The sequence below is a fragment of the Vespa mandarinia genome, chromosome 10 (assembly GCF_050613455.1).
Source record: "Vespa mandarinia isolate Hongniang chromosome 10, ASM5061345v1, whole genome shotgun sequence".
Classification (NCBI taxonomy): domain Eukaryota; kingdom Metazoa; phylum Arthropoda; class Insecta; order Hymenoptera; family Vespidae; genus Vespa; species Vespa mandarinia.
Window position 1 is genome coordinate 1,428,628 of NC_140819.1, and position 27,735 is coordinate 1,456,362.

The 27,735-nt window shown below is 28.9% G+C and overlaps 1 protein-coding gene across 3 annotated transcripts in view; it reads left to right on the top strand.

Annotated features, from left to right (window-relative positions):
- wake (ankyrin repeat and fibronectin type III domain containing protein wide awake) overlaps positions 1–27,735 on the top strand; it is a 96,615-nt gene that overhangs the window by 22,751 nt on the left and 46,129 nt on the right. For all 3 annotated transcript variants that reach the window (XM_035873481.2, XM_035873483.2, XM_035873482.2), the window contains one exon: positions 1,285–1,421. In XM_035873481.2, coding sequence (XP_035729374.2) covers positions 1,285–1,421 — 137 coding nt within the window. The remainder of the gene's footprint in view (positions 1–1,284; positions 1,422–27,735) is intronic.

The following is a 27,735-nucleotide window of genomic DNA, read 5'->3' on the forward strand; positions in this document are numbered from 1 at the left end:
GATTTTTTTGTTAATATCGAAAGCCGGAAATAGAGAACATATAATTTGTTGAAGTGTGTAAGATGCCATTGTGTCATTATCGTCAATGAGTATGTGGGCGTGACAGAAAAACAAACGGAAGGGGTATTACTTGTACCAGTTTATTTCTCTCTCTCTCTTTTTCTCTCTCACTCTCTCTCACTCTCTCTCTCTCTCTTTCTCTCTCTTTATTTCTTTCCCTCTCTCTCTCCCTCTCTCTCTCTTTCTTTCTCTCTCTTTATTTCTTTCCCTCTCTCTCTCCCTCTCTCTCTCTCTCTCTCTCTCTCTCTCTTTCTTCCTATCGTAAACAGAGGCTATAAATAAGTAAACAAATATTTGTCTTGTCAGTTATGAAAGATTATTAATAAAACTTTCATATGAATATGTTGTGAACGTTGCTATATTATATATGTGTATGTATGTATATATATATATGGATATATGTATATATGTATATATATATGTGTGTGTGTATATATATATGTATATGTATATATATATGTATGTATGTATATATATATATATGTATGTATATGTATATATATATGTATATATGTATATATATATGGATATATGTATATATATGTATATATATATGTGTGTGTGTATATATATATGTATATATATATATATATATATATATATATATATATATATATATAATTATTTAATTTGTTAATGTTTGTTTTATTTTTTAATATGTATTAAAAAAAATATTATACCTAAATATAATAATATACGCAATATATATTTGTATAAATACATAAAATTGTAATACGAGTATATATATTTACGTATATCTTTAGTGTACAATAGATCAGGTAATGCAAAGTAAATGAATCTATGTATTCTACTCGATTTACATAATCATTCAAGTGAGGATTATAATTTAATAGAAATTATAAATGTTCAACGAATTTGAAACTGTCCTCTCGAGCAATAATTTACATGTTTAGAAACATGAACAATGCAACGAATATTTCTATCTCATTATCGGAATCTATTATGCCATGTGTACGGTGCTAACATTAAAATTTAATATAAATGCACATTGACATATTTTAATCATATACGATTCTATCTTTGTCGTCTGTTGGTAAATTTTTAAATAAAAAAAACTTTTTAATGCCTCTTCAATATAATGAAACATTAACAAGTATAATTGCATTGAATCTACTCAGAGTTTTAACTTTCTATTCTTTAATTTTCACAGCAAACGATATAAAAAGTTTTGGTTTAATGATAAAAAACTATTTGTTGGCGCAGGTGTTGGGAGGATTAGGACGCAGGATGTCGAGCGGCGAGAAGGTTCAACCGGGCCTATCCATCGATCGCGCCGCTTTTATACTTCTACGAGTTAAAAAGGCTTTCAAGAAGAAGAAGCAACAGCGAAAAGAAAAGAGGTAGATGATCTCCACTGAAATTTCTACGTACATACTTGAAAGTGTTCTTTCTTCTTTTTTTCTTTTCTTTTCTTTTTTTTTTTTATATAGACGATTTCATTTTGTTATTCATATTTAGGTTTTATATTTATATTTAAATTTCATATTGAAAAGTTAAAAAGTAAAGTCGAAATGAATTTAAAATTTATTTTTCTTCGTCGACTAAGAATTTGGAAAAATGCATTCGTGAATCAATTAATTTAGACAAATACGTTTTTTAGCAAAATAATATAGGGCTGAAGGAGATCTTAAAAGGTCATATATTCGGACAATAACAAACAATTTTGATATATCGAAAGATATTTTCAGTTCGATATATAAATAATTTCTACCTCTTGCTTCACATATTTAATTTACGAATGAATTTAGAAACATGCGCGCGCACTCACACATACGTATCCTGCAGTCAAAGAAAATCGACCGGTGGTTCTCGTTTAATCTAAGAGTCATCTTCGACAAGCTTCATTTAATTAAATAACTTCCTTTCTATACATAGTTTTTCTTGTTGTTCTTGTTATTCCGTTTATTTTTAGAATTGGAACAAACGAAAGAAAAAATCTCAACAAATTAGTTATTTTTGTAAACTTTATTGGTGTGTTTTCTATATTACAATCGATATTTGATTAATAATTTGAAATGCAGTCGAACAAAACTATACCACAAAGATTAACGATTTGAAATAATGTATTTTGTATACTGTTCAGGAAAGTTTCTTTTTCTTTTTCTTTTCGAAGAATGTAAAGAATAAATATCTTTAATTTAGTTACGAATCAATGATAATTATCCAACGTGTAATGAAAAAGATTTTTCAAGAGAAAAAAGTCGAAAAAACTGTAGGAAGACGATTTAATTATAGCTAACATGGAGACGATGCAAAAATGTGAAATAAGAAGGTCAGACTGTTTCATCCTTTTCAATGAAGTTAGTTGGTGCAAGTAGGGGAAGCAAAAGAAGAAAAAGAAGAAGAAGAAAAAAAAGAAAAAGAAGAAGAAGAAGAATTAGAATAGATTGGATGAGCTAATTCGATAGGCCGATTCGCGGCATTAGTTTTGAATCGAATTAACGTTGTCAGCCGCAAAATAATTTTCGATTATAGCCTCTGAGGTTTCCTGTTGCGAAAATTCAATAGTCGGCTTCGTTTGCCCCTGGCGAAATGCCTGAGATGAATCTCGATAACGATAATCCATAGACTTCGTACGTGTGACGTCCATTTTGAATCCAACTTCACAAATTGTGCATTGACGAATGGGTCACGTAGCTTTTAACAACTTAAACTTCACTGCAAATAATTCTCGTTCGAACGTTTTTTTCTCGTACCTTTTTTCTATTTTACTTTTTCCTCTTATCTCTCGTTTAGCCTTCTCTTCCATTTTTCTTCTGATCTCATCCCTTTTTCTCCTTCTCGTTCTTCTCACCAGACGTAACCTAAATTCGTTTGGATAGCTTCGATCGAAGGAGCCCGTACATTTCATTTTCTTTGAAATCATCTAATCGGACTGTCTGCGAACTATTACTGCTCAGTAAATATTTATCGAAATCGAATGAATCGTTGAGAATGAACAAATATTTGTTAAAAGATCAAATGATTAAAAATACCATTAGAATAATTATTTATACATTTAGACGGTAAATTCCGTTAAAAAATTCAAACTCCAGAAACCACTTATATATTTTTTCCTTAGAATCTTCAAAATTCCTCCAATATTTATGATTAATTTCTATCTGGAGGCATATATCAATTTTATCGTTAAATCAAAAAAGTTAGTAATGTCGAGTACTACCTATTATTACTTTTTTTCCTGTGTAATACAGTTCATTATGCGATATTAAATTTGGAACACTTGTTCCTGTTTAATTCTACCTCTTTGGTTTTCATACATATAGTTTACTTATTTAATAAAAAACTCGTACCACTTCACCTATTTTTCACTATTTCTAACTTATCTCATTAGACATAGTTGTACAGATCTAAAAATAATGTTTCGTTAATATTTCCTTTCGGATTTGCGGTGCTACAATAGGAAGATATTAATTCTCGATATCCTATCAGATTTGTATCTTTATGATTGTGCGATTCTAACAGATAAAAATGTAACAGAATATTTCGAATTTAATTCCGTGGCATTTAAAATTAGATCTCGATTTTGTAATATAAACTTAACTAAGAAATACAAGTTGCAGAGTCATACGATAAAATATATAAAAATATTTTTATATTATTCTACTTTTTGATAAATCATTCGACTTTGAGAAAAAATTTATTCGATCATAAGACGGTAGTAAATTTTTTTTTATGGGTGATGCAATTTTACATAAAAATCTTAAGAGAAAATAATAAGTCTAATCCAAGTTTATTTAAATGGACGGATTTAACGTTTTTGTTTTCTATCTCTATTAATATAAGAAAGATCATCGTTATTCTAGTTCATTTTGAAGGATGGCCATACAAATCCATTCTTGAATAAGAAATTCGTTTCTTTTTTAGAGGAGACTAACATCTTACTCTTGTATATGTTCTGTCGCAAAGTTTCTTTCTTCTAGCTTGTCTTCGGTCTATACCCTCGTCACGTGAACAGTGACAGAGTATACTTACGAGAAATTGCGAAAATGATCGTCTCCTACAATTACTTTGCCACTTTCTTCTTGTATCGTTGACGTTTAACAGAGAAGTGAAAGAAAGAAGAAATAGTGAAAGAAAATTCTTTTAATGAAGTAACTGAAACACGATCACGTTTGTAAGACGAAACTGATTTTTTTAGTTTCGTGTTATATTCCAAATACTTTATTTCTTTTTGTTTTCTAAAAAAAGAAAAAAATTAAAAGCTTTTTTTAAGAAAAAAGTAATAGCTTTAGATAGAGATATGGGGTTGGATCGTGATAGAGTTGACGAAACGGGAGAAAGGGAGAGAAAGAGAGAGAGAGAGAGAGAGAGAGAGAGAGAGAGAGAGAGAGAGAGAGAGAAAGAGAGAGCGAGAAAGACAGAGAGAGAGAGAGAGAGAGAAAGAGAGAGCGAGAAAGACAGAGAGAGAGAGAGAGAGAGACAGAGAGAGAGAGAGAGACAGAGAGAGAGAGAGAGAGAGAGAGAGAGAGAGATCATATGAAAATGTTTCGTTTTGTATTGACGTTCTACTTTTGGAAATGCATCTTTGTAGCGGAGAAAAATAAAAAGGGAAAGAGAAGGAGAGAAAGAGAAAGAGAGAGAGAGAGAGAGAGAGAGAGAGAGAGCGAGAGAGGGGGAGAAATCCAAGTACCGTGGAATGCGTGATAAATTTAATGTGGTATGCCTCGTTTCTGATGAAGTAATTCTTGTTACGCTCGTAACAGTTTATTAACGTAAACGACCTACTGTAAACTAGAATTCCGTACCGAGTTTCTTTATTTCATTCTTTCTTTTCAAATCAGTAACTTTGTTCTCTCTCTTTCTCTTTCTCTCTCTTTCTCTCTCTCTCTCTCTTTCTCCCTGTCTGTCTGTCTGTCTGTTTGTTTGTCTGTTTGTCTGTCTGTCTCTCTTCGTTTCTGTTTTTCTATCAATGTGATTTTTCATAGAACTCTATTTATCTTTTATTTTATCTTTTCCTTGTTTATAGAATAAACTGACAATACAAAAAAAAAAAAAAACAAGAAACAAAATATCGTGATTTTTTATTTTTTTATTTCTTGTTTTTTATTTCTCTTTCAAATAAGAAATTTGTACATCGGTAAAATCTTTTTTGTTCAACGTTATATTCGATTAATCTTCGATATCGATCCATATTCAAATAATTTTTGCAGGATTGTGCGCATTTTTTCTTCTTTTTTTTAAATTAAAGAAAGATCGAATACATTCGATGTCATTAAAAACTCGAATCAACTCCCAGTATTATTCACGCTTGCTTGGAAATTAATCCGAGTAATTATCATTATATTATTCCTGAAACCGTGGTAATCTATAGACACAGTTACAGAGCATCATACATGTCGAACAATCGATTCTCTGGAGAATATGTTCTTGTGCTTTCCTCTCTGTCTCTCTGTCTTTCTCTCTCTCTCTCTCTCTCTCCCCTTACCTCTCACCCCCTCTCTGTCTCTCTATCTTTCCCTCCTCGAGTTCATGAAGCTCTTTTAGCTCTGTTAACCCAAATTGTTACTAATTTCCAGATAACTTTAACTGAACTTACTAGTTTCGATTACATGTGGCAAAACACACTTAATTATGAGTCAAGGGGTAAGTTTCCACGGTGAATTCGCCGGCATAACTATCTACCAGCATACATTGCAAATTGATCAACTATGTGCCGAAGAAATCAGTAATTACTCGCTCTTTCTTTATATATCTATGTGTATGAATATGAATACATATAGATACAAAACTTGGTCATGCATAACAATTTTCAATAAAATAAATGGAACGTTTAATTGTTGAGAAAATAATTCCAAGTTGAGATAAATCGTGAAGACTTGGTCGAAAGTTTAATGAATATACAGAGTTACATCAGAATTATAGATATATAAATAAAATAAATATTCTTTATTGTCATTAAATATATGGAGGAAAGTTAAAAGTATTGTATTATCTTAGCTCGTATCATTGGAGCATCGTTAAATAGACTGTAATGTTTCGAACGACGTTCCATCAAATTTTATCGTATATTTCTATTTATCTTCAGATCTCATTCATCTAAATTTAATATCTTTTGTGTTTCACTTTATCTATTTTAGTGAATATGTATATTAAAAGATTCAAAGAAAGAAATAATTTAGAGATGAGATGAACGGATCATATACGACCGTTTGTTTTATGATCTCTTACTATTATTCTTTTTCAAAGGAGATTTCGATAAGTATAATCTTGCCAAGTATGTAAAGTATAAATACAAATAATATTTGTGGGAAAGTTTCATTATCATTTCATTTGTTTCTCGTATCATACGATATACTAGATAAATAAAATTTTCGGAAATGATTAATGGTAATACAAATCTTTGCGTCTTATTCGTCATTTCGCTCAACTTCTAAAAATAATATTTATTTTGCACATTTTTAAATAAGAAATATTTATAATTTTTTCAGATACTTATAATTTTTTTTTATAAAAAGCAAACTTTTATTACGTTTAATTTAACGATCTTACTATTATAGACTTTTCCATTACAAGAGTTTGTAATGGAAACTGTTTTCTCGATTATTTTTCCGCAATTTCTATCTTAATTACGTAAATGAGCATTTTCTCTTATAATAGGCAAAATAATCTCATAAAAGATATTCTTATTCTTCGAAGAAAAAGTAATCGTTTTATAGTTTGTAAACATTATAATATATATACCTACGTGTTTAAGGGTATCGTGAAGTCAACGAATTTCTCGGAGAAAATGATAGGCAATTAAATGTATAAGTATTTAAATAATCCATGGTAAACAATTTTCCGGTTGTTTGATAACGTGACAAGAGATGGATCGAGGAGGAATTTTCGAGATGTGTGTGTGTGTCTTGGTGTGTGAATATATGTCGGAAGGCATAAATAAAGTGAAAGAAGATATAACTCGCGCGTGGATATAACGTTTTCGATGAATATTCATCGTCGACTTCGTTCCTTTTACAGACTAATAACTTATCTCTCTTTCTCTCTCTCTCTCTCTCTCTCTCTCTCTTTCTCTCTCTCTCTTTCTCTCTCTTTCTCTCTACGTTGAATTATGTAGCGAAGATATGTCTCTGAAATCGTGAAAATCAAGAGAAGAGAGAGAAAGAGACATGATTTTCTTAATCGATTCCGACAGATCGTAAAAGATTTTTAACGAAAATCTGACTATCTGGCTATAAATAATCGAAAATCAGAATGATTTCTTTTTTTTTTTTTGTAAAACTCTATATGTGTGATTAAATATTTGGATAGTAAAATATATGAAATTACGGTAATGAAATCCAATATACGAATGGTATAAATAGCTTTCGTATTACACAGTTAGTTATCGCTATTTATTAAGTAATAAATAAATTATAATATTTAACGAGAAATGTAGTTTTCTATTTTTATTTCATTTTTATCAAAGGGAACTATCGAAAAGCAATGGGATTAACATTAAATCGAAATAAATTAAGATTAATGCGTACATAACAAGCAAATGATTAGTAAAATTAATTTGATCATTTCTTATTTTTTAATTTAACAATTTTAGGTTGAGATAACAATAATTAGATTATAGACAACAACGAAAACCGATAGAGAGAAGAAAACCCTGAAGATTGTTTGAAATTCTTGAAAATTAATTGTCCGCGCTTGAATTTAAAATCGCTGATATTGCGTGTACCTTTTAGTACTTCTTTTCCGATCGATTAGCAATTTCACAAGGAAAAAAAGTAATAAAAAAGTAATACGGAATAAGTATAGCGATTAAGGGTATTAAAATAACAAAAAAGAAAAAAAACAAGAAAAAGAAATTAATGTTTGCTTGATTTGTCGTGTTTTATTTCTACATAGTGGTATGAAATGAATGAATAACATAAAGTAAATTTAAATAGAAATGCATTCTTGGATATCTAGAAATAAAAATGCATTACATCAATGTACTATGCATGCTTGATTTATATTCGTACGTGGAAGTTATTTTTACGAAACGAACGAGATACCGGGTTGTTATACTTCCTTACAAGTGAACTAGTTGAAGCTTTACGAGTTAAGATTGCGCATGCGTTGTATCCGTATAAGAGAATGTACGTACACATGCATCTACATATGTATGGAAGCATATATATTGTATATACGTGTCGAAGAGTATACACGATGAAGCTGGCAGGTACATACATACATACATACATACATACATACATACATACATACATACATACATACATATATATATATATACATACATACATACATAAATATATACATACATACATACATACATACATACATATATATATATATATATATATATATACATACATACATACATACATACATACATACATACATACATACATACATACATACATACATATATATATATATATACATACATACATACATACATACATACATATATATATATACATACATACATACATACATACATACATACATACATATATATATATATATATATATATATATACATACATACATACATACATACATACACGCGTGTAAGCTCTCTGCATCTCTGTCACGCTTCGTTGAATACTGTGGATACACCATTCTAGTTAGTACACATATGGTATTCGATGTGTCCACAGAAGCACTTACATTCTAGCCAGAATTTCTGCAATTAACTGGGATTCGTACGCTTAGAGAAAACTGACGAATAAATAAGAGAGGGAATGCATTTTTATCAAGAACGAAAGATAAAAATTAATTAATTTACAAGACTGAAGTCATATTTATATGAAGTTCCGTACAATAGAATGAACATGGTAATTACTATGAATGTAATTAAATGCAAGATTATGAAAATTGTGAAAGATTGATAATTAAATGAAATAATTATTTCTTTTTTGTATCACTCTAATAAATTGTTTCGAATTTTCATGGAATATGTAAATTCTTTCTAAATAATTAATAAACGATAATTTATATTTATAATTATCAGTATATGGTTTTAACAAATATATAAAAATCGATTTGTATAACGTTGAATAATTGATTGATATAAAATACATACGAAAGAGTAGTCTTATCTATTTTTACATCATTACAGTAGTTCTAATGACAAATCATTATCACATTAGGATTAAAATACCAACTGGGAACTAAGAAAAGTAAAGGCACGGAAAACATACATAAATATTCATCATTGAAACCGAGAAACTTTCCGTTATATTCTACCATAAATGTCCGAATTATTTTCTACCAATCCCTTCGGACGTATTCTTGAAATCATGCCATTCTTACTTCTATCAAGACAAGCAAGGAAACAAATTTCCATTTAACTTCGAAGACGTGAGTAATAGAATAGTACACGATTACACAGGGCAATAAGAACGAAAGAGTTTTCAATATATTATTCTCTATCGATTTTCGATAGAGGAAAAAAATAAATGAAAAAAAAACCTTCAATTAGCGAAATAAGAAGGAGAAAACTTTATCTCTTTTTTGTGTTTTCTCGATTAATAATTCAGTATTCGAATATTAACTCCATTAAATCTTTTTACGTTAAATCTTTATTCATGAGAAAATATTATCTTTCGACTTGACAATATGAAAGATACATATGTATGTTAACATACACTTTATTTTTATCAAAGATTCGAGAAGTTCGCGAATAATAAGAAAAGATCCTTCTCCAGATATTCAAAACTATTATACATGTATGTATATATGTTAAATAATGTTAAAGAATACCCAAATACAATATATCATTTATCTACCGTCTTTTATTATACTTTGTACTTTTGTATTTTTGTCTCGTATAATTCAACGTTATAGGGGATAGCTTTACTTCTTCTTTGTTTTTATGTCTCTAGATATGAGAAAAGTTATTGGTCAGAAAAGATCCATGGGTTAAAAAACGATATGTATTGATGATAATAATTTATTATATCATGGTATAGCTAGTATCATTACGTTAAACGTTTTACGTTCGACATAATGCTTTCTTGAACATTGCGTTTGTCATGTATGCAGCATCCGTGTTAATTTTACATCTTCGACCGAGATATCGATTTTCCTATTATGTAAGCAACCTTACACCATATTCTCGGTAGCAACGACGGCTGCATCGTATTATTTAGAAATTGATCGAGGCAATCCTTCTTTATCTTTAAAATCGTGAAGTGAAGTAAAAATTCATTTATCGTTGGATTACTTTTATAATCGTCATGAAATTAAGTTAACGACACGGACAAATGGAAAGAAGAGTCAACATTTACCAAGCTTCTCTTCTAACGAGCTGAGAAACTTATCGGAGATCTTAGTAACGAAAGTTATCTGCTAGTTTATTCGTTTCATAGTCGCAATTAACGAACAAAATGGTACTTTCGTACTATCGAATTGTAACTATCTTTTTTTTTTTCTTTTCTTTTTATCATCCGAGAATCAAATTTTCAAGTTCTTTCTTTTTCTTTTTTCTTTTTTATTACAGAAGAGAGGACTTCACGAATGTTCTCAACCATAACGTGTAATTTTCCGGAAAACGTTGTAACAAAAAATCATATCTTATCGACTTTCATTTTTAAATTTTTGACACTCGGTGGAAACACCGATAATATACACCACGGAACAAGTGAAGATCAACTATAGTTATAGTTGGTTACTAATGGCTATAGTTCGATATTATGCTTTTCACGCGATAAGCAATAACTGTCGCTTGTGTCATTGACGATTTTCCCAATATTAACAGAGCAAACTATAATTCAACAAACATTTATAATTCTACGAACATCTCCATCCTGAACTAACTTGCAACTCTATACATTTTAGGAAATCACAGTTCATAATGAGATAAAATAATTTGCTAACGAACCAAAAGAAGGAGTACAAACATTTCATCATTGGTATATTAACGTAATGCGTTTCGAATTTTAGATTATATTAAATTTAAATTTAAATGAATAAATTTATAAATCAACGATGTCTAATTCTTAATAGATTCTACATTATCAAAATTTGTGATCGATAGATAACGCTATAGGAAATTTTGAAAAGATGATATAAATTTCATCCTAGATAATAGATAACTTATTTAATTTATTATTCGTTATATATACTGTTTATTTATTTATTTATTTATTTATTTATTTAGCAATCTAGAATAGATTTCTGTTCGATCAATTTTTTATTTTATATATCTATATATAACACCTATTATATATATCTATTATATAATTTTTAGATATAAAATTATGATATTGTATTAAAAATGAACATTTTATATGACATGATGTTATATAAATATAATAAAGTAGATAAGAAAATAAAAGAAAGAAAGTAACAAAGATGTTGCAAAAACATAAAAAAAGAAAAGGAAATATAAAAGGAAAGGATACTCTTTGAAACGAGTATATAGCTTTCAAGAGATGTCGTAAAAAATTTACTGAAGAATGGTAGCCTCCACTTGGTGCGAAAATGATCCATAGCAAGAGTCTATAATCGTAGTGAATCACTTTTTTCAACGTTTTTTACTAAATGCATGGTCACGATCGATCAATACAATGTAATATCGAGTTGAAAAATCGTAGGCGGAAATCATGAGTTACGATAAGATGTATCACGTAGAGTGAGCTTTTATCTTACTCTTTTTCTTTCATGTTGCTTTTTCTTTTTCCAAAGTTACATGGAATATAGGCGAGGTCGACATCGACAAATGGTATTGGATATAGATATATCATACATCGGATGTGTTATACTTTTGCACCAGTCGTGTTGTTTCTGTCTCTGTCCACTTCATCAATGTCATTAAATCGCAGAATTTTAGATCAACGTGTTAATAAATATCGGTCTTATCGATCGAAAATAATACATAGATTAACACAATCAAAGGATATTTATTTCGAATGAAATCGATACGTTTGTAAGATATTAAAAAAGTATTGTGTAAATACAATGATATATTTTTATATAACTTTTAACAACGTTATTGTTATAAGTATTACAGAGACGTTTATACATAAGTGAGATTGTAAAATGATGCGTATCCCCGTAAAATCGAATGATGGTCGAACCTTCAATGAACAGTAATCGGAATCCAAGTGTATTAGACTATGTATTATACGTATCTACATACATACATACATACATACATACATACATACATACATACATACATACATACATACATACATACATACATATATACATACATACATACATACATACATACATACATACATACATACATACATACATACATACATACATACATACATACATACATACATACATACATACATACATACATATATATATACATACATACATACATACATACATACATACATACATACATACATACATACATACATACATACATACATATACACATATATATATATATATCGATTGGACGTTTCACGTAGCGAGTTTATGAAGGAACAATTTACGGAATCGTAGCTCTTCTAGATATGTACTTTGCTATGCTGACTTTACTATTCATAAGATCGTCGTTTTATACGATCACGTGGTACCATAAAAGAGCACAAAAATTAAAAAAAGAGATATCTCTATTCGAATTGACCATCATGCTTACGCGAAGAAAATGTAATTAGAATGAAAGATTCCTTGAATTATGTATCCCATTTTTTTTGTGATAAAGCATCGTACGCAAATATTAATTAAATTTCATACTGGCTCTCTCAGGACATTTTAATTAAATTCTCCAATCGAACTAGTTATAATACAGATCGATAGTGATTTTAATATGACTATCGCTTGTATGATTCGACAATCTTTCGATTTTTATGTATCTATAGAGAAGTGAACATACGTTTAATGAAGTGGATGCGTGATAAGAGAAAATGGATAGACCTATGGTGCTTGAACGAGTGCTATTTGATTGTCAGTTTGGTTATTTGACTTCTTTCTCTCTTTCTTGCTTTTTATTTTAATCATTCTCTGTGCTTGTACGTAGAATTATGTGAAATTTGGAAAAAGAAAAAATTTATTTTAAAAATAATTTTCTTTAAAAAATTTGAAATCTCGATTAACATTGAGATAAAAAATTTATGTTCACTCGTTATTTTTCATAGTTTATAGCCAATTCTATTACATTATTTATATCATTTTAATCGTTCATCAATAGTTATATAATCCATTTTCAAATATATAGTTATTAATTAGAGTTACATAAGCTCGTATATGAAGAAGACACGCGTAGATACATTACGTGAAGATATTAATTGATGTTCTAAAGTCTTTACTCGACAGAGCATACATGTTAATGGAGTTCTACTTACGACACTATTTTTAATGGCTATATCGTCGTGGGTAGAACTCTATTAACCCTTTGCAATCCAGGACAACTAACGTTGCAGCATTCTTTGTGGTCTTACGAATAAGATAAATTCAAATGTTATCGAGTCTATCTCATATGTATATTATATCGTGATTATAAAATCATTTTTGAAAATTTGTGATCGATCAAATTTAATGGATATTTAATTATAACATTTGTATAATTAAAATTGTACATTTAAATTGTTAACAGAAGCCAGGAAAATTTTTTTAATTGTCTACTTGTTTAATTTTTTTAATTATTTCTCTTCTTTTTAAAATGTAAAAAATCATTTGCTCTTTGTACTTACGTCATATCATATAATTGTCCAAGTTGACTGTTACGGTTAATACTTATGTCATAAATACATATGATAATACTTATACTGTTGATGGATTTAAAGAAATCTTAGCCATAAGTACGTATAACCGTGAAATAACGTGTAGCATGCGTGGGGTTTCTATCCTTTGACGTTTCGAAACTCTTGTAAAGCGAACCTTTGACCATCGTAAACAGACTAGTAACAGTGAGAATATACAATGTGGGTGCTTTGATCTAGAGATCATTGTCGTGAGAGTAACACGACAATGATAATACAGACAATAAAATGTACGTTACGTTAAGAAAAATCGTTTAGAGTTGTTTATTCATCTATTTGGATCATTACTAATGCGATTAAAATTTCTTGAAACATATAAGATATATCTTCCTTTATTCTCTCATTTTTTTCTTATAAGATTAGGATATTAAACGTGTGACATATAATTTGATTAGATCAATATTTAATTGGTTTACTTATACAAGTTGAATTATATAATGATGATTGTTTTAGGATTAAAAAATGACATAGATCAGATAGAAATATATTTCAAACAGAGTAAAAAGAAATTTTCAGAGCAAATAAAAAAAAAAAAGAAAAGAAAATGAAAAGTTTCCAACAAGTAATTTCCGAACTAATTGCGATTCATCCTTCTATTTAAATATTATACTGGAAAATAACGCCTACGATAAGATAAAAAAATATAAAATTCTTGTTCTTAACGCGCAAGTCCTTGATAATGGTAAGTCGAGAAATCCCCTCGTGTACTATGCTTGTAAACGGTCATTTAAGTTTTACTTTGAAGTTTTTATCAAAGGAATCTATTCTCTGGTGCCATTATATTACCGACAATGAAAATTTTTGTTTCGTACTCAGTCCTGAATTTAAGAAGGTTTTATTCTACAGTTTACGATTGAACAGAGATTTTAAATATGTGAACTTTTTAAAGAACTTCTCAATTGTTGAAAAGATTTCAATTGCCAGAACAAAGTAAGAGATTTCAACAAATACATGCTTTTTGAAAATTATTTTTAAATAAGAATGATTAACTTGTTGTGCTTATTAGTTTAGAAAACTTTTCTTTAGACACCTTGTTAATAAATAATTATATATATATATATATATGTATATATAATATGTATATATAATATATATATATATATATATATATATATTAATATAATGTTTATTATTAAATATTAATAGGAAATCATTCCCCTAATAAAATCTAAAAATAAAGTCGACAAAAATAAAAACATTTTTTATATTAACTTTATTAAGAGACAAAATCTTATTTTGTATTATTGTTAAAGAAAATTATTCGCTCAATTATGCATATTGTTTTATCAAACTGTTTTCTATTATAGAAATATATTCAGTAACCTATTATACAATAGATTTTCTATTTAATTTTTTCAACATATAGACTACGAATATTAATCAACCGTTTTGATATTATTATCACATTTCTCGTTTAGTTTTTGTACTAATTTATTTTACAAACATATTGTGTAGGAATGTATTGAATATTGGATCTGAAAAAGAAATGCTTTACATATTACAATTATTACGAATTAAAGTTAAAAATTTTTGATGCCGATTTTTTTCTGAATAATCTTTTTTATTCCGAACAAAATTTTGTTATATTTCACTAAAGAAAAACGAAATCTTATAGCTCGTATTAAATTGGTTCTGTTTTTTTCTTTTCTTGTTTTTACAAAATTGATAATTGAATTTTTTAACGAAATTATGCGATTCGTTCACTATGTATAATTGGATTTATAAATTATATCGAACGTTTAGAGATTGTATTCTTCTATTTCCTCATTATCTTCTATTTCCTCATATTTCACCATTAACAACTTTCAAGGACTATTACGATTGTCAGTACCATTTGCCAAAAACTTTTTTCAGATCTTTTGGGTTTTACTTTCACCCTTAGTAGTTCAGTTTTTTATTTTCTTTTTTTTTTATTAGGGATTGAAGTAAAGACCGTAGGTCTCTAAAAAGAAAGAAGAAAACCATACAGAGGGGTTAACGCAATAAATTGTCTTCAAGTCGAAAACTGTGATGGTGGTAGTACGTTGCCATTGGCCAAATAACTTTTCTAACTTAAAATGCAAACTTTTAATTCAAATGTGGAAGATTTATTCTCACGTCTCGACGAAATTTATCTTTTAAACTGTCAAAATCACATAAGTGAAATCGATAATAATCTCACATATGCTGAGTCTCATGTATGTTAGTAATAATTAAAATGTAGTGAGTGTTTCTTGCAATTAACAGAAGCCCTCCGATTTACACACGAATAATTTTCCTTTGATTTTATATTTCACCGAGATATGTACAATACGGTTTACAATTTCATCCTGTACACATGCATACATATAGAATCAACTTTAAAATTTTATGTTATAGTACTAATGAAGAAGAAGCAGTTAATAATATATATATATATATATATATATATATAATAATATATAAAAATAATATATATATATATATATATATATATATATATATATATATATATATATATAGATTCCTGCCGAATTATTTGCGAATATATTAGGTGGACCGGAAAGTAATGTCGTTTCTGTACATGTCGATATTTGATTGTGATTAAAAATAAAAACTTGTCAAAAATTTATTCGTTTGAATTTAATTTAAGAAAGCGACATTACTTTCCAGTCCACCTAATATTACAAATCGAAGTTTTATCAGTCATTATTATAACGATTATTGTCTTTATACGAAAACTTTTTCAAATAATTATAATGTTTTTTCGTTTGATAAGTTTTCGCAAATCGCTCAGTACGAATTTCTGAATGAATTCTTAATCGTTCAAAGTTTTCAGACGATCTTGCTTGATGATTAAGACAGATAAAACTTGAATATTATTTTCGACTAATTATATTTTTGGGGATAACTTTTCAAGGACAATACTCAAGTATTTAAATTATATTTATATCTTAGTAATAATTATTCTCATAGTCGATCGAGAATCCATTTAAAAAATGAACTTTCTTGCTAATATTTCTTCGGCAAAATTTACGAATTTTGACAATAAGAAAAAAATAGACGTAGTCTTTGTCGAAAGAAGTCGAGTGTAACATTTTCGATTAGTTTCGTAGGTAGGCTCACAAAAATTAATGGGGTGAACTTCAATCGGCTCGTTTTATTTTTCTTTTTTTTTTTTTTAATTAATATTTATCAAACAATTTTACAGTAGAGAAAATCTTGATCGTACGTTTTTTTGCTCGCGTAAATTCGCACGTTTGTCCTTGACATAGAGAATAACGAAAAAAAAAGAAGAAAAAAGAGAAATGAAGTCAAACAAATCGCAACGCGAAACGTATATATATATATATATATATATATATATATATATATATATATACATGTATATTCATACATTCACATATACATACGTATATGTATATATACAAAAGCTGAGTTAAAGTCTACCTACGTAAGTATATATGTATGTATACATCTAATGGGTGACCTACTTCTCCGACGTATCGCCTCGCATTTTTATACTGCTTTATTCGCATGAGGACTCTTCGTCACGTAGGCTTAATGAAACGGTACGGGGCCGAATCACCACCGAACTTTCAATCTATTTGACGAGTCGGATATCTTGCGAGCCTCTCGTACTTTCAAATTCCAACTCAAAATTCCTTCTATAGAAATATCTCCTTTTCGCGAAACGTTACGTAATAACAATAAACGAATTTTTCAAATAAAATCATAACTACGATGTATTTTCTAATTTTGATAACGAGAAAACAAGAGCTCTTTTTCTTTTTGTTTTTTTGTCTAATTAGTACATGAAAAATGCAAAAATTATTAAAATTAACGCAATGATATATTATAGTTATATACTATTTTGTTGATGTGAAATTTATTGTGATATATGAAAGATAATATAAAATTGGACTAGAAAATGTTTGGTTCTAAAATTTAATGTGTCAACTTTTTTATTTTTCAATATAACTCTTTTTTTTTCTTTTTTAAGTGTAAATATCCATATAGGTATATGTAGATTGGAATATTATTAAATACCAATAGTTTGATGGAACAATTGTAAAGATAAAGATTTTATGAAATATTTGGAAGAAATGGAGATCTTGCGTACAAAAATGAGAAACGACAAATTCGATTGATGGTTCCAATTTTCTCAATTCTAATCCAATCGTGTCGAGCAGCAAGTGAATAGGAAAATTACGAAAATTCCTTTTGGCGACGCACGTCTATTTCTTGCGCGTTAGGAGAACGATCAAGACGCAATGGTGCCGAATATTTTTTCGTCTGATTGCGTCATTTTTTTTAGATCTTCCTTTCCTATCGATTATCTTATACTTCACTGAAATGGAGTGTTAAAAAAGAAATTGAATGTAACGGAGGTGGAAAGTAAAAAAAGAAAGAAAAAAAAAGAACGTTGGAAGAAGAGGGACTAAATGTCGAGAAACTTTCTTCTTCTTACATTTCCGGCGAAGAAAATTCTCGATCCTTTTAGCTCGTTGGATTATCCTGTCACACGCAAAATATCGTCGATGTGTTACCTTCGCTATTTTTCTCGCTTTCATAAAGTTTCTACGGAAGCGAGGCATGAAATTGCAAGAAACGTAGAGATTCTTCTACGCTGAGTAACAAATGAGTAGATACTCATCATCATCATATTTCTACTTACTTATTTTACTATTTTTCATCTTATATTTCTTCCATTAAAACGAAAACAAAAGCATTACCGTCTTTTTTCTTTTTCCTTTTCTTTTTTTTCTAAAAAGATTCATTTCTTTCTGGCGAACGTAGAACGTAAAACCTTGCGGGTCTATTAAACTCATAATTATTTAAGTTTAAAATTTAACTTAAAAAGTTTGTTTTTCCTTTTTTTTTTTTATCAATATCACAATCATACTTTATATTTATATTACTATATATATTTTTCTAACAAGTCCTAATATTCCAATAGCAATACGAATACTTATAATCATTGTTTATTCGAGTTTCTTGTCCTTTCAAAAATCCAAGCTCTTTTAAATTATCTATCCAATAAAATCGAACGACTTCGGAATTGTTATTATTAGGGTATCTTATTGCTGAATTTCCTTCGGTCGAGTTGGCAAAGTTTCTCATCTACAAATGCGTACGAGAGAACACATACACATGTATTCATGTAAGTAAACTGATGTGAGCGTACGTGTTTGCGTTTTCGAGAGACCATTCATTTTCTTGAGATACTCCTATAGCTTTCTCTTCTCTCTTCTCTCTACCCTTCCCTTTCAGAAGATTTCAGGCTAGAAGGGTCTTCCGATGCTAAGCTATTGAATAAGGTAGAACGACCTCACTTTTTCTTTCTGCGTCTTCTTAAAAGTTTTTCTCACCGTGTTAGGTCAATAAACTCACAAATGTGCTAACCTTTTTCAATTCTTCCAAGTTTATAGATTGGAAAAGTGTAAACGTACGATGGTTTAAGTCCCATAACAATTTTTTCATTTAACAAGGAAACTTAAACATAATGATCGCAAATTGCTTCCGCAATAGTTTTTTCTTTTTTTTTTTAACATTTCTTCATAAATTTTTAGTACTAACTTTTCTTTCTAAATTTTTTAAACCTACCTATGATATTGAAAAGATGTCTGTTTTATAATTCGATGTAAAAATGAGATTATAATCACTTCGATCGATTTGCAATACTTTCGAGTTTCGATCGTAATAACTATGTTTACTTTCTCTCCAAGTATATATTAGTTTAATTTATAATTTAAAATTGTTGCTTCACTTAATTTTGTTTCATTTTTATTTACATAGATATGTATATATATATATATATATATATATATATATATATACACTCATACACATATATACACATAGCGAATAAGAAAATGATTTATATATCTTAAAACGGAGATCGATTGAGATAAAAGAGTAATATTTTGAAGAGGAAAAGGGCAATGCGAGACGTGACGTTACCTATGTATATTTTGCATTTCAAACGGAAGAAAAAAAAACAAAGAGACGAAGAGGAATGAAAAAAGAGGAAGTAAGAAGGACTCTTATCATTTCTGGAATGTCGCCAGTATCGTAACATGGTGACTCGTTTGATGTGTTGGTAAGCAGCACGTTGAGAGCTGAGTGACCTTCATAATAGATTGCAACTTATTGAAGCTTTATGAAGTTCTATTTCTCTCTCCTTCTTTCTCTTTCTCTCTTTCTCTTTTTATTTTTCTCTCTTTCTCGTACTCTATCTCTCTTTATTTTTTAGCTTTGTCGTAGAATCTGTCATTCTTCAAAGAAAAGAATAAAAAAATAAGACGAGAAACATTTGAGATTTAAAACCACTCTTAATTTTATTTTCTTGTTTTAATTAAAATAATTTCTACCTTTTGATACCGAAATTTAAATTATTTGCCTTTCCCACTGCATCGCGTTCTTTATCGCTAACCGAACTACGATATTAAGGAATTCCGATCTCTTGATTGTATGAAAGGAATATCGATTATTATTCCATTGACCTACATATTTCAGAGTAAAATCACTATACTTTATTTCAAAGAAATGTTTGGAAACGTTCAAAATTCTGTAAGATGAAAGTTCGTCAAGAAAAATAATTTGGACTGATTTAATTAAAAAATGATAAGAAATATCAAGTAATTATTTCATTAAAAGATAATTGTATTTACTAAAAAATAATGAAAACAATTTCTTGCTGTTTGATCGCTATTAACTTATAATTAAAGAGATCTTTGTCTATGTATAATAGTATTTTATTGTTCTCTAGTTACATCTATCTTTCTTGTGGATGATAGTTTCAATGAATCGATCGTATTAAAATTAAGCACGCTTTCCTCCGGAAAGTTTCTTTCCTCTTTGTTTCATAGACTAACGCTATTTGATTTGTCAATGTACGATATGGCACGAATAATAATTTGAACTATTGATCGTCGTTTCAATATGCGTTACTATTGTCAAACGAAAACTTTACAGTCTTGAACTTATTCTTTCGTTGTTTCTTATGTTATCCGTTCGACGTTTCTTATGTCATCGAATTTGTACGAAAATGAATTAAATATTTGATACTTTATTTTCTATACTTTTTTTTTTTTTTTTTTTACTAAATATTGTAAGAAAAGATAATTTGTTGTTTTTTTTTTTCTTATTTTCATCTCACTTCATTGATTTCTTCGTTGGCGTAAAAGATAATATTTAATATTTTATTTTCGCATTATTGTAACAAACGATATGATAACGAACGACTACCATTCGAGAATATTCCACTTTAAATCAAAGCCTTTCATCAAAAATGAATCCCTTAACGGCAATCCCTTTTCTTACCGTATGTTTTCGATGGAACCTACGAGAATCTTTCTAAAATCTTGAAAGTGGAAGAAAACAAGGATTGAGAGACTATCGTCTTCCGGGAGTCATTTTATTGTACTACTTTTCTTCGATACAAGAAAAGCGAAAAAGGCAGGAAGATAAAGAGAGAGAAAAAGAGAAAAAGAGAGAAAGAGAAAGGGAAAAACAGTGAGAGACAAGCATGAAGTTGAGAAAGTAGTGGTAGCGTTAGAAAAAGAGAAGAGGGCTTAAATTCCAACTTGAGGATCGAAAGTTTGACCGCCTTTTAACTCTCTCTGGAAAAGAATCCCTTAACGATGAGTTCGTGAGATAGAGACAAAGAAAGAAATAAAGAGAGGAACAGAACAAAAAAAAAAGAAAAAAAGAATAATTCTTTCATTTATATTTATATTTTTACTAGAAAATTTATTTATATAATATTTTCTCGTATATTTCTATAATATATCATGTAAAACAAAAAGAAAAAAAATAATTTAACGAGATATGTAGATGGCACGAATTCAAGTTATTTCTTAAAATTATTCTTACGAAAAGTCGAGGAAAACGAATAATGACTAATTAGTAGGCCTGTAAAAAGCCAATGAAACGAGATAGTTTTAAATCGCGAAGGGTCTAATTGATCATAATTGAAATTAGCTATTCACAGAAAGTGCGAACAATAGGAAACAACGGGAAAAAATGCAACGTGCCTTCTATTTCCGTCTGACCTTAATTAACGTAATACATATATTCATGTCAACATTCTACTACTATTGCCACTTTACTACCAGTCGATACTTTGGGCTAATGAGTACGTGGTTTTCAGCATTGATACAAAGTGCCATCTCCTTTGATACAATCCACCTTCTTTCTCTTCTTCTTCTTCTCTCTCTCTTTCTCTCTCTCTCTCTCTCTCTCTCTCTCTCTCTCTCTCTCATCTGTATATCTTGGATAAAAATTATATCGCTTTTATTGTATCTTTTCATCATTTTTTTTAAGTACATACTTGTTTATCTTTTATCAAGAATTTATTGTCGAATAAACAAACATGAAATTATTGATTTGTAATTTAAGGAAACTATGTCGGCGAATTAGGTTGATATTTCTCGAGAAAATTGAGAAATTTTAATAAAAGAAAAACAAGGTAGATAAGAAAGATGAAAGACGCATAAAGAGAATATGGAAGATTATTGATCGAATCTATGAGAGTGAGAGAGAAAGAGAAAGAGAAAGAGAAAGAGAGAGCTTGCTTGACGATCTTTCGTTTATCTTTTGATCTCCTCTTTCTCTGATCGCTAAACCGAAGTCCTCAAGCGCTTATCGGTGGCATTTAGACGAAGGGTCGAAGAAGGGTCAACTGATGCTTCTCGTTTTCTCTTTTCTTCTCGCAAACAATTAGTCACGCATGCTTTTTTGTCCTTTTTATCTCAAAGAAAATATAGTCGGTAATATGACCGATGAAAAAATTCATTGATCGAGGTAAATGACAAGAAAAAAGATTTTTATATGGAATAGATTTTCATAAAAAAATTTGGGAATTAAGTTTAATATTATTCGTTATTGCAAACAACAATTATTTGTGAAACGTTAATTTTTTCAATAATTTCTTTGTTTAAATTAGAATTTTCTCACTTTTTTCTAATGAACGGTATTTTGAAAATAATCTACTATAAGAGATCGTTATCTTTGTAATATTTTAGGAGGGTCCTTTTGATATAACGGGTTGGTCAGAAATAAAAGTCGTTAACTGTTTTTCGGTCTAGGTAGAATTCGTCGCTTTGCAAGCATGAACAAGATGGAATGGATGTGAGATGCGGGTGAATTGGAGCGGCATTGTTAGTTACAATCGGTAACAAAGCGATTGTTCATAAACGCAATGGCAAGCAACATGGGCGCTCGGTGGAGTTTTCGCGATTACAACGAGAAAAATTAAGGTCGATTAACTCAATTTTCGAATGAGTACTGTTCGCATTGAGAGAATTTTTTTTAAAACAAAATCAAAAATGAAGGATTCATTTAAAATATGTCTTTTGTGAGTAACTATGTACATGTCTTTGTAATTAAATCTTTGATAATTATCAAATTAAAATTATAACATGATGCTTCTTAAACTTCACATATTTTCATAGAGTTCTTGAAAAAATTAAAAAGAAGCTGTACATAAAAAAGTTAGTGGTAAGTTAATTAACGAGTTTTTCTTAAAGAAATTTCGTAGCTTTACGACATTTTAACTCGTCTTAATTAATGAACGTTTTGTCATTTAGCTTCTTTAATTGCTCCTTGACGTCGAAATGCATATTCCCCTGACAATACGTTCCAATTATTTTTTTTTTCTTTTTTCTTTTTGCAAGAACTAAGTTATTATTATTTATTTTATTATACTGGACCGACTTTTAATTATTAATCATTCGCCGAATTTAATAGAGAAAAAGAACGAATGAAAAAATGGTGAAATTAATTATATTTGATGAGTGAATAGTGAAATAAAAATACATCCAACGTTCTACTCCAATCGCATCTGCAATTCCCTAGATTAGTTATTATTTGGATTAGATTAGATATCACTCAACGTTGCACTAACTATTTTTATTCCTCATTTCTTATAATTGATATTACTACGCATTTTACGAGCTCTTTCGTGTTAGTCTACGGTGTTTTGTACCAAAAATTTTCGATGACCTTTAAGAAAATAAATAATACAAGTAAATCTGCCTATAAATTTCATTGCAATTAGGATAACGAATTTAATTAATTTTTTTTAGTTAATTTATAAAAAATTTCATGTCGACTTTCACGAATCCGTAAATCTGAGGTGTGAAATAAAAATTGATAATATGCAATTTTAATGAGTTTTAACGGTTTAAAAATATATGCAAAAACGTTGGTGCCATAGTTCTCAATAATAATTGTCATCCTTTCGTTATTGCAATAAAATGTATTTTTTGTCTCACGATTATTAACGGAGGATTAATTTTTATTGATCGAGCAGGGATACTCACGAAATTATTAAATTAAAAAATCATTCGATAAAAAATCACACTCTTGAAAACAGTTTCTCAATTTAATATAACAAAAATAAACCTATTTTTCGATTGATCGTAAACTCACAAATTAATCGTCTATTTATTTAATGAATGAATTATATAAGAATGAATTCTTTTAATTACGAATTAATCATGAACTTTTGACACAGCAGTTGGAATATATACGAGGAATAGAAAAATAATTCGATCGATTTTTGTAGACGCTTTTAAAAAGCATAGTATCGTCTGCAAACTTCGAAGACAATACACTCGTATATCCTTTGATTCATTTAGCATAAATGGGTGATACTACCTGACTGCGTTGACACACGATCGATTCCTTTCACTCATCTTCCTTTCTTTCTTCCTCACTCATTTACTTTCTTTCTCTTTCATTCTCTATCTCTCTTTCGTTCTCTCTCTCCCCCTCCTTTCTCTCTTTCTCTCTTTCTCTCTCTTTCTTTCGATGGAACCTTTTAATGGAGCTAAAAGCGAGCGGTGAATGTCAAGCGTATGTACACTCGCATAGCGAATCATTCTTCTTCCGTAAGAGGATTGTCCAGACAGGACGTAGGATTTGTCCGATAAAGAGCGAAAAAGCAGATAAAGGGTTCTGAAATTGGAACAATCTCTATCTTTCTCTCTCTCTCTCTCTCTCTCTCGCTCTCTCTCTCCTTCTCTCCATCATTTTTTTCTTCTTTTTGTCTTTCGATTTCGTACTTGACCCTAAAATCATCCCCGACCGACCATCCAATCGTTCGAACCGTTTCATCGACTTTATTCACGGCTCGATATTCAATGCAAGAAGCGTTTAATGAAAGTAGATTGTGCCCTTTAAGGAACAATACCACTATTCTTTCCTTTCCCATCTTGGTCTTCTACAATTAATTGTGGTTCATCTTTTGGTGTTGAATTCAAATACGATAAAAAAATAACAGGACGCATAATATACATATCTTTCTTTTATTCATTATTATTGTGTGTTGTATGATTTGCATAAATAATATACATTTACAATTATAAGGTTATAATAATTAACTATAATAATTATAAGGTTTTGATAAAATTATAGATATAATAAAAATTGACTATAATAAGATTAAGGAGTCTTTACAAAATATTTACCTTAATAGATGTGTGTGTGTATATATATATATATACATATTTAAAATCACATACGAATCTAATAAGTTTATTTTCTCTTGTTTTTGTACATCGTAACATAAAGAATGTAAGCTCAATATTTCTTCACTGTAATAGAATACGTTTAGATTTGTAAAATATTCATCCTAAAACAAATGAATTCAGTGACCCACAATAAGGTGTCATGTCGAGGGCACGACTTATTACCTCTTGAACGGTGGATGTCCCATGCAGCTGCACTCAACGTGATAAATTAGTACGTCGTACTCATCACCTTAACGTATGGTTTGATTTCTAACGAGCGAAACTTCGATACGAGACGTCGGTACTATTAATGTCTAGCTATGTATATTAGCTATCATCGAATATGCATATCTATCTATAAGAATATATATATATATATAGTCAATATATACTCAATATATATTCAATACTCATATATATATATATATATAATACTTATATATATGTATATATATATATTTATATAATACTTATATATATGTATATATATATGTATATATATATATATTGCATGTGTGGGTGTGTGTAGTACTTCTACCTGCTTATACATTGAAAACTTTATCATTATCTACCGATATCTTTTCATTATCAAGAATAATAATTTATCATAAGTTATGATGCAAATTTTCAAAAGAAAATGAATTGTAAATTTGAAAATTAAATTTATCTCATTTCATCTAAGAAATTTCGTTCTAGTATTCCATAGAATACAGGGAATTTAAAAGTTGGTTTTATGTTACAAAAGATAGGATAATTCCAGTCACGATTTCATTCTTTTACGTACCGAAATGTGGAATATTCTATCATGTATTGTATTACGTATTCGTGACATATTAGTTGAACTTCTGGCTGGCTAAACTTTACGCTATATATCGAATTATATACTTTTATCATCATTCTATAAATTATTTCCTTCGTAATTTTGAAAGATAATTTTTTGCATATTGTTCGTTCATTTAATTGGCACGAAAATAACATAGTTACAAGGTATTTGTTATAATTAACGCAAAATTATAGGCAACGGTAAGTGATCTTAACGATTTTTGTTTTGCGAAAAGGAGCAAGCTAACAATTAGCGTGATACACGATCTAACATTTTGTCACACAATTCTCTCTCCTATCTCAGTTTTCTAACGTGAATCGACTTTTAGACCTTAAGGTTACGTCTAGTAAAATACAGGGCTTACTAGCCAACCTTTTATGAGGAATCTAACCACGAAGAGATTAGTTAGGTTCTTTGTTTGACAATTAATAATTTACCGTCTACACGTTATACTAAACCGAGAGCTAAATATTCTTCTTAAATGGAATTAATGTGTCCCCAATTTTCTCGGTAAAAAATTTAATTCTATCTATTTTCTAGTTGTCTAATTTCTTTTTTCTTTTTTTCATTTTTTTCTTTTTTTTTATTTTTTAATTTTCAAGCACGCATTTTCTTATGATAGAAAGAAAGAAAGAATAGGTTACGTGGTAACATTTTCTTAACGAATTGCCTCCATATTTTTTGCAGAGAAATAAAATTCTTACAAACTTTATTTAATTTTTGTTGTACGAACATTCTCTATTTTTTTCTCTTTCTTTTTTTCTTTTTTTTTTTTTTTAATTCAACATATTGAGAACATCAAGATATTTAAATGTTAGATGCTTTTAATATTTCTAATGAAATACTATAGTCGATTAAAGGGACGTGTTACAATAAGCACACGGAGAAAATAATCGGACAACTATGGATCGAACGGGAAATTGATTCTCGATTAATTAAATTTCTCGATGAACGTGATTTTATGCTGATGAAAACGTACATATGTATTTTCTTTTTTTCTTTCTTTTTTTCTCGATATATAGATTCATCGTAAATCATTTAATAACGATTTCAAATATAATAATTTTAGATTAGATGTAATTTTTTAAATTAGATGTAATTTCAAGAAAAATACAGTCATTTTAATCTTTCTTGAATCTTAATGATTCAAGAAGTAGGGTTAATATTCTTTACAAAGTTAAGAGATAAAGAAAACGTAGAAGCTATTTATTTTGTCCGTAGTTTCTTTTGAAATCTTTTTCTCACTTTCGAGTCCCTTCGCCTTTGGCCTTCGTAGAAACGTAACAATATAAGTGACCAAAGAAACAACTCGTGTGGTTAGCTCGTGTGAAATATAAAGGTACCGTGGGTCCTATTGTATCTCGAATTACTTCTTCGAGAATTTAAATTGTCCCCTGGACGATGATACCTTGAAAACTCCTGAAAAAGGGAATTCATGTATCATCGCATTTGTCAAAGTTCTTCGAATAAATTTCATTTGTACTATTCATATTTTATATTATATTTACGTAATAAATGATCTTTTGTATAATAAATATTCTTCTCTTTCTCTCTCTTTCTCTCTCTCTCTCTCTCTTTCTATTTCTCTACTTGCAGGATTATTTATATCATCTAAGATATAATAATTATTCATTATTAATGAATTATCTAAGAAAGAAAGAAAAAAATCTTGTTTCTTAAATTCTACTATTAC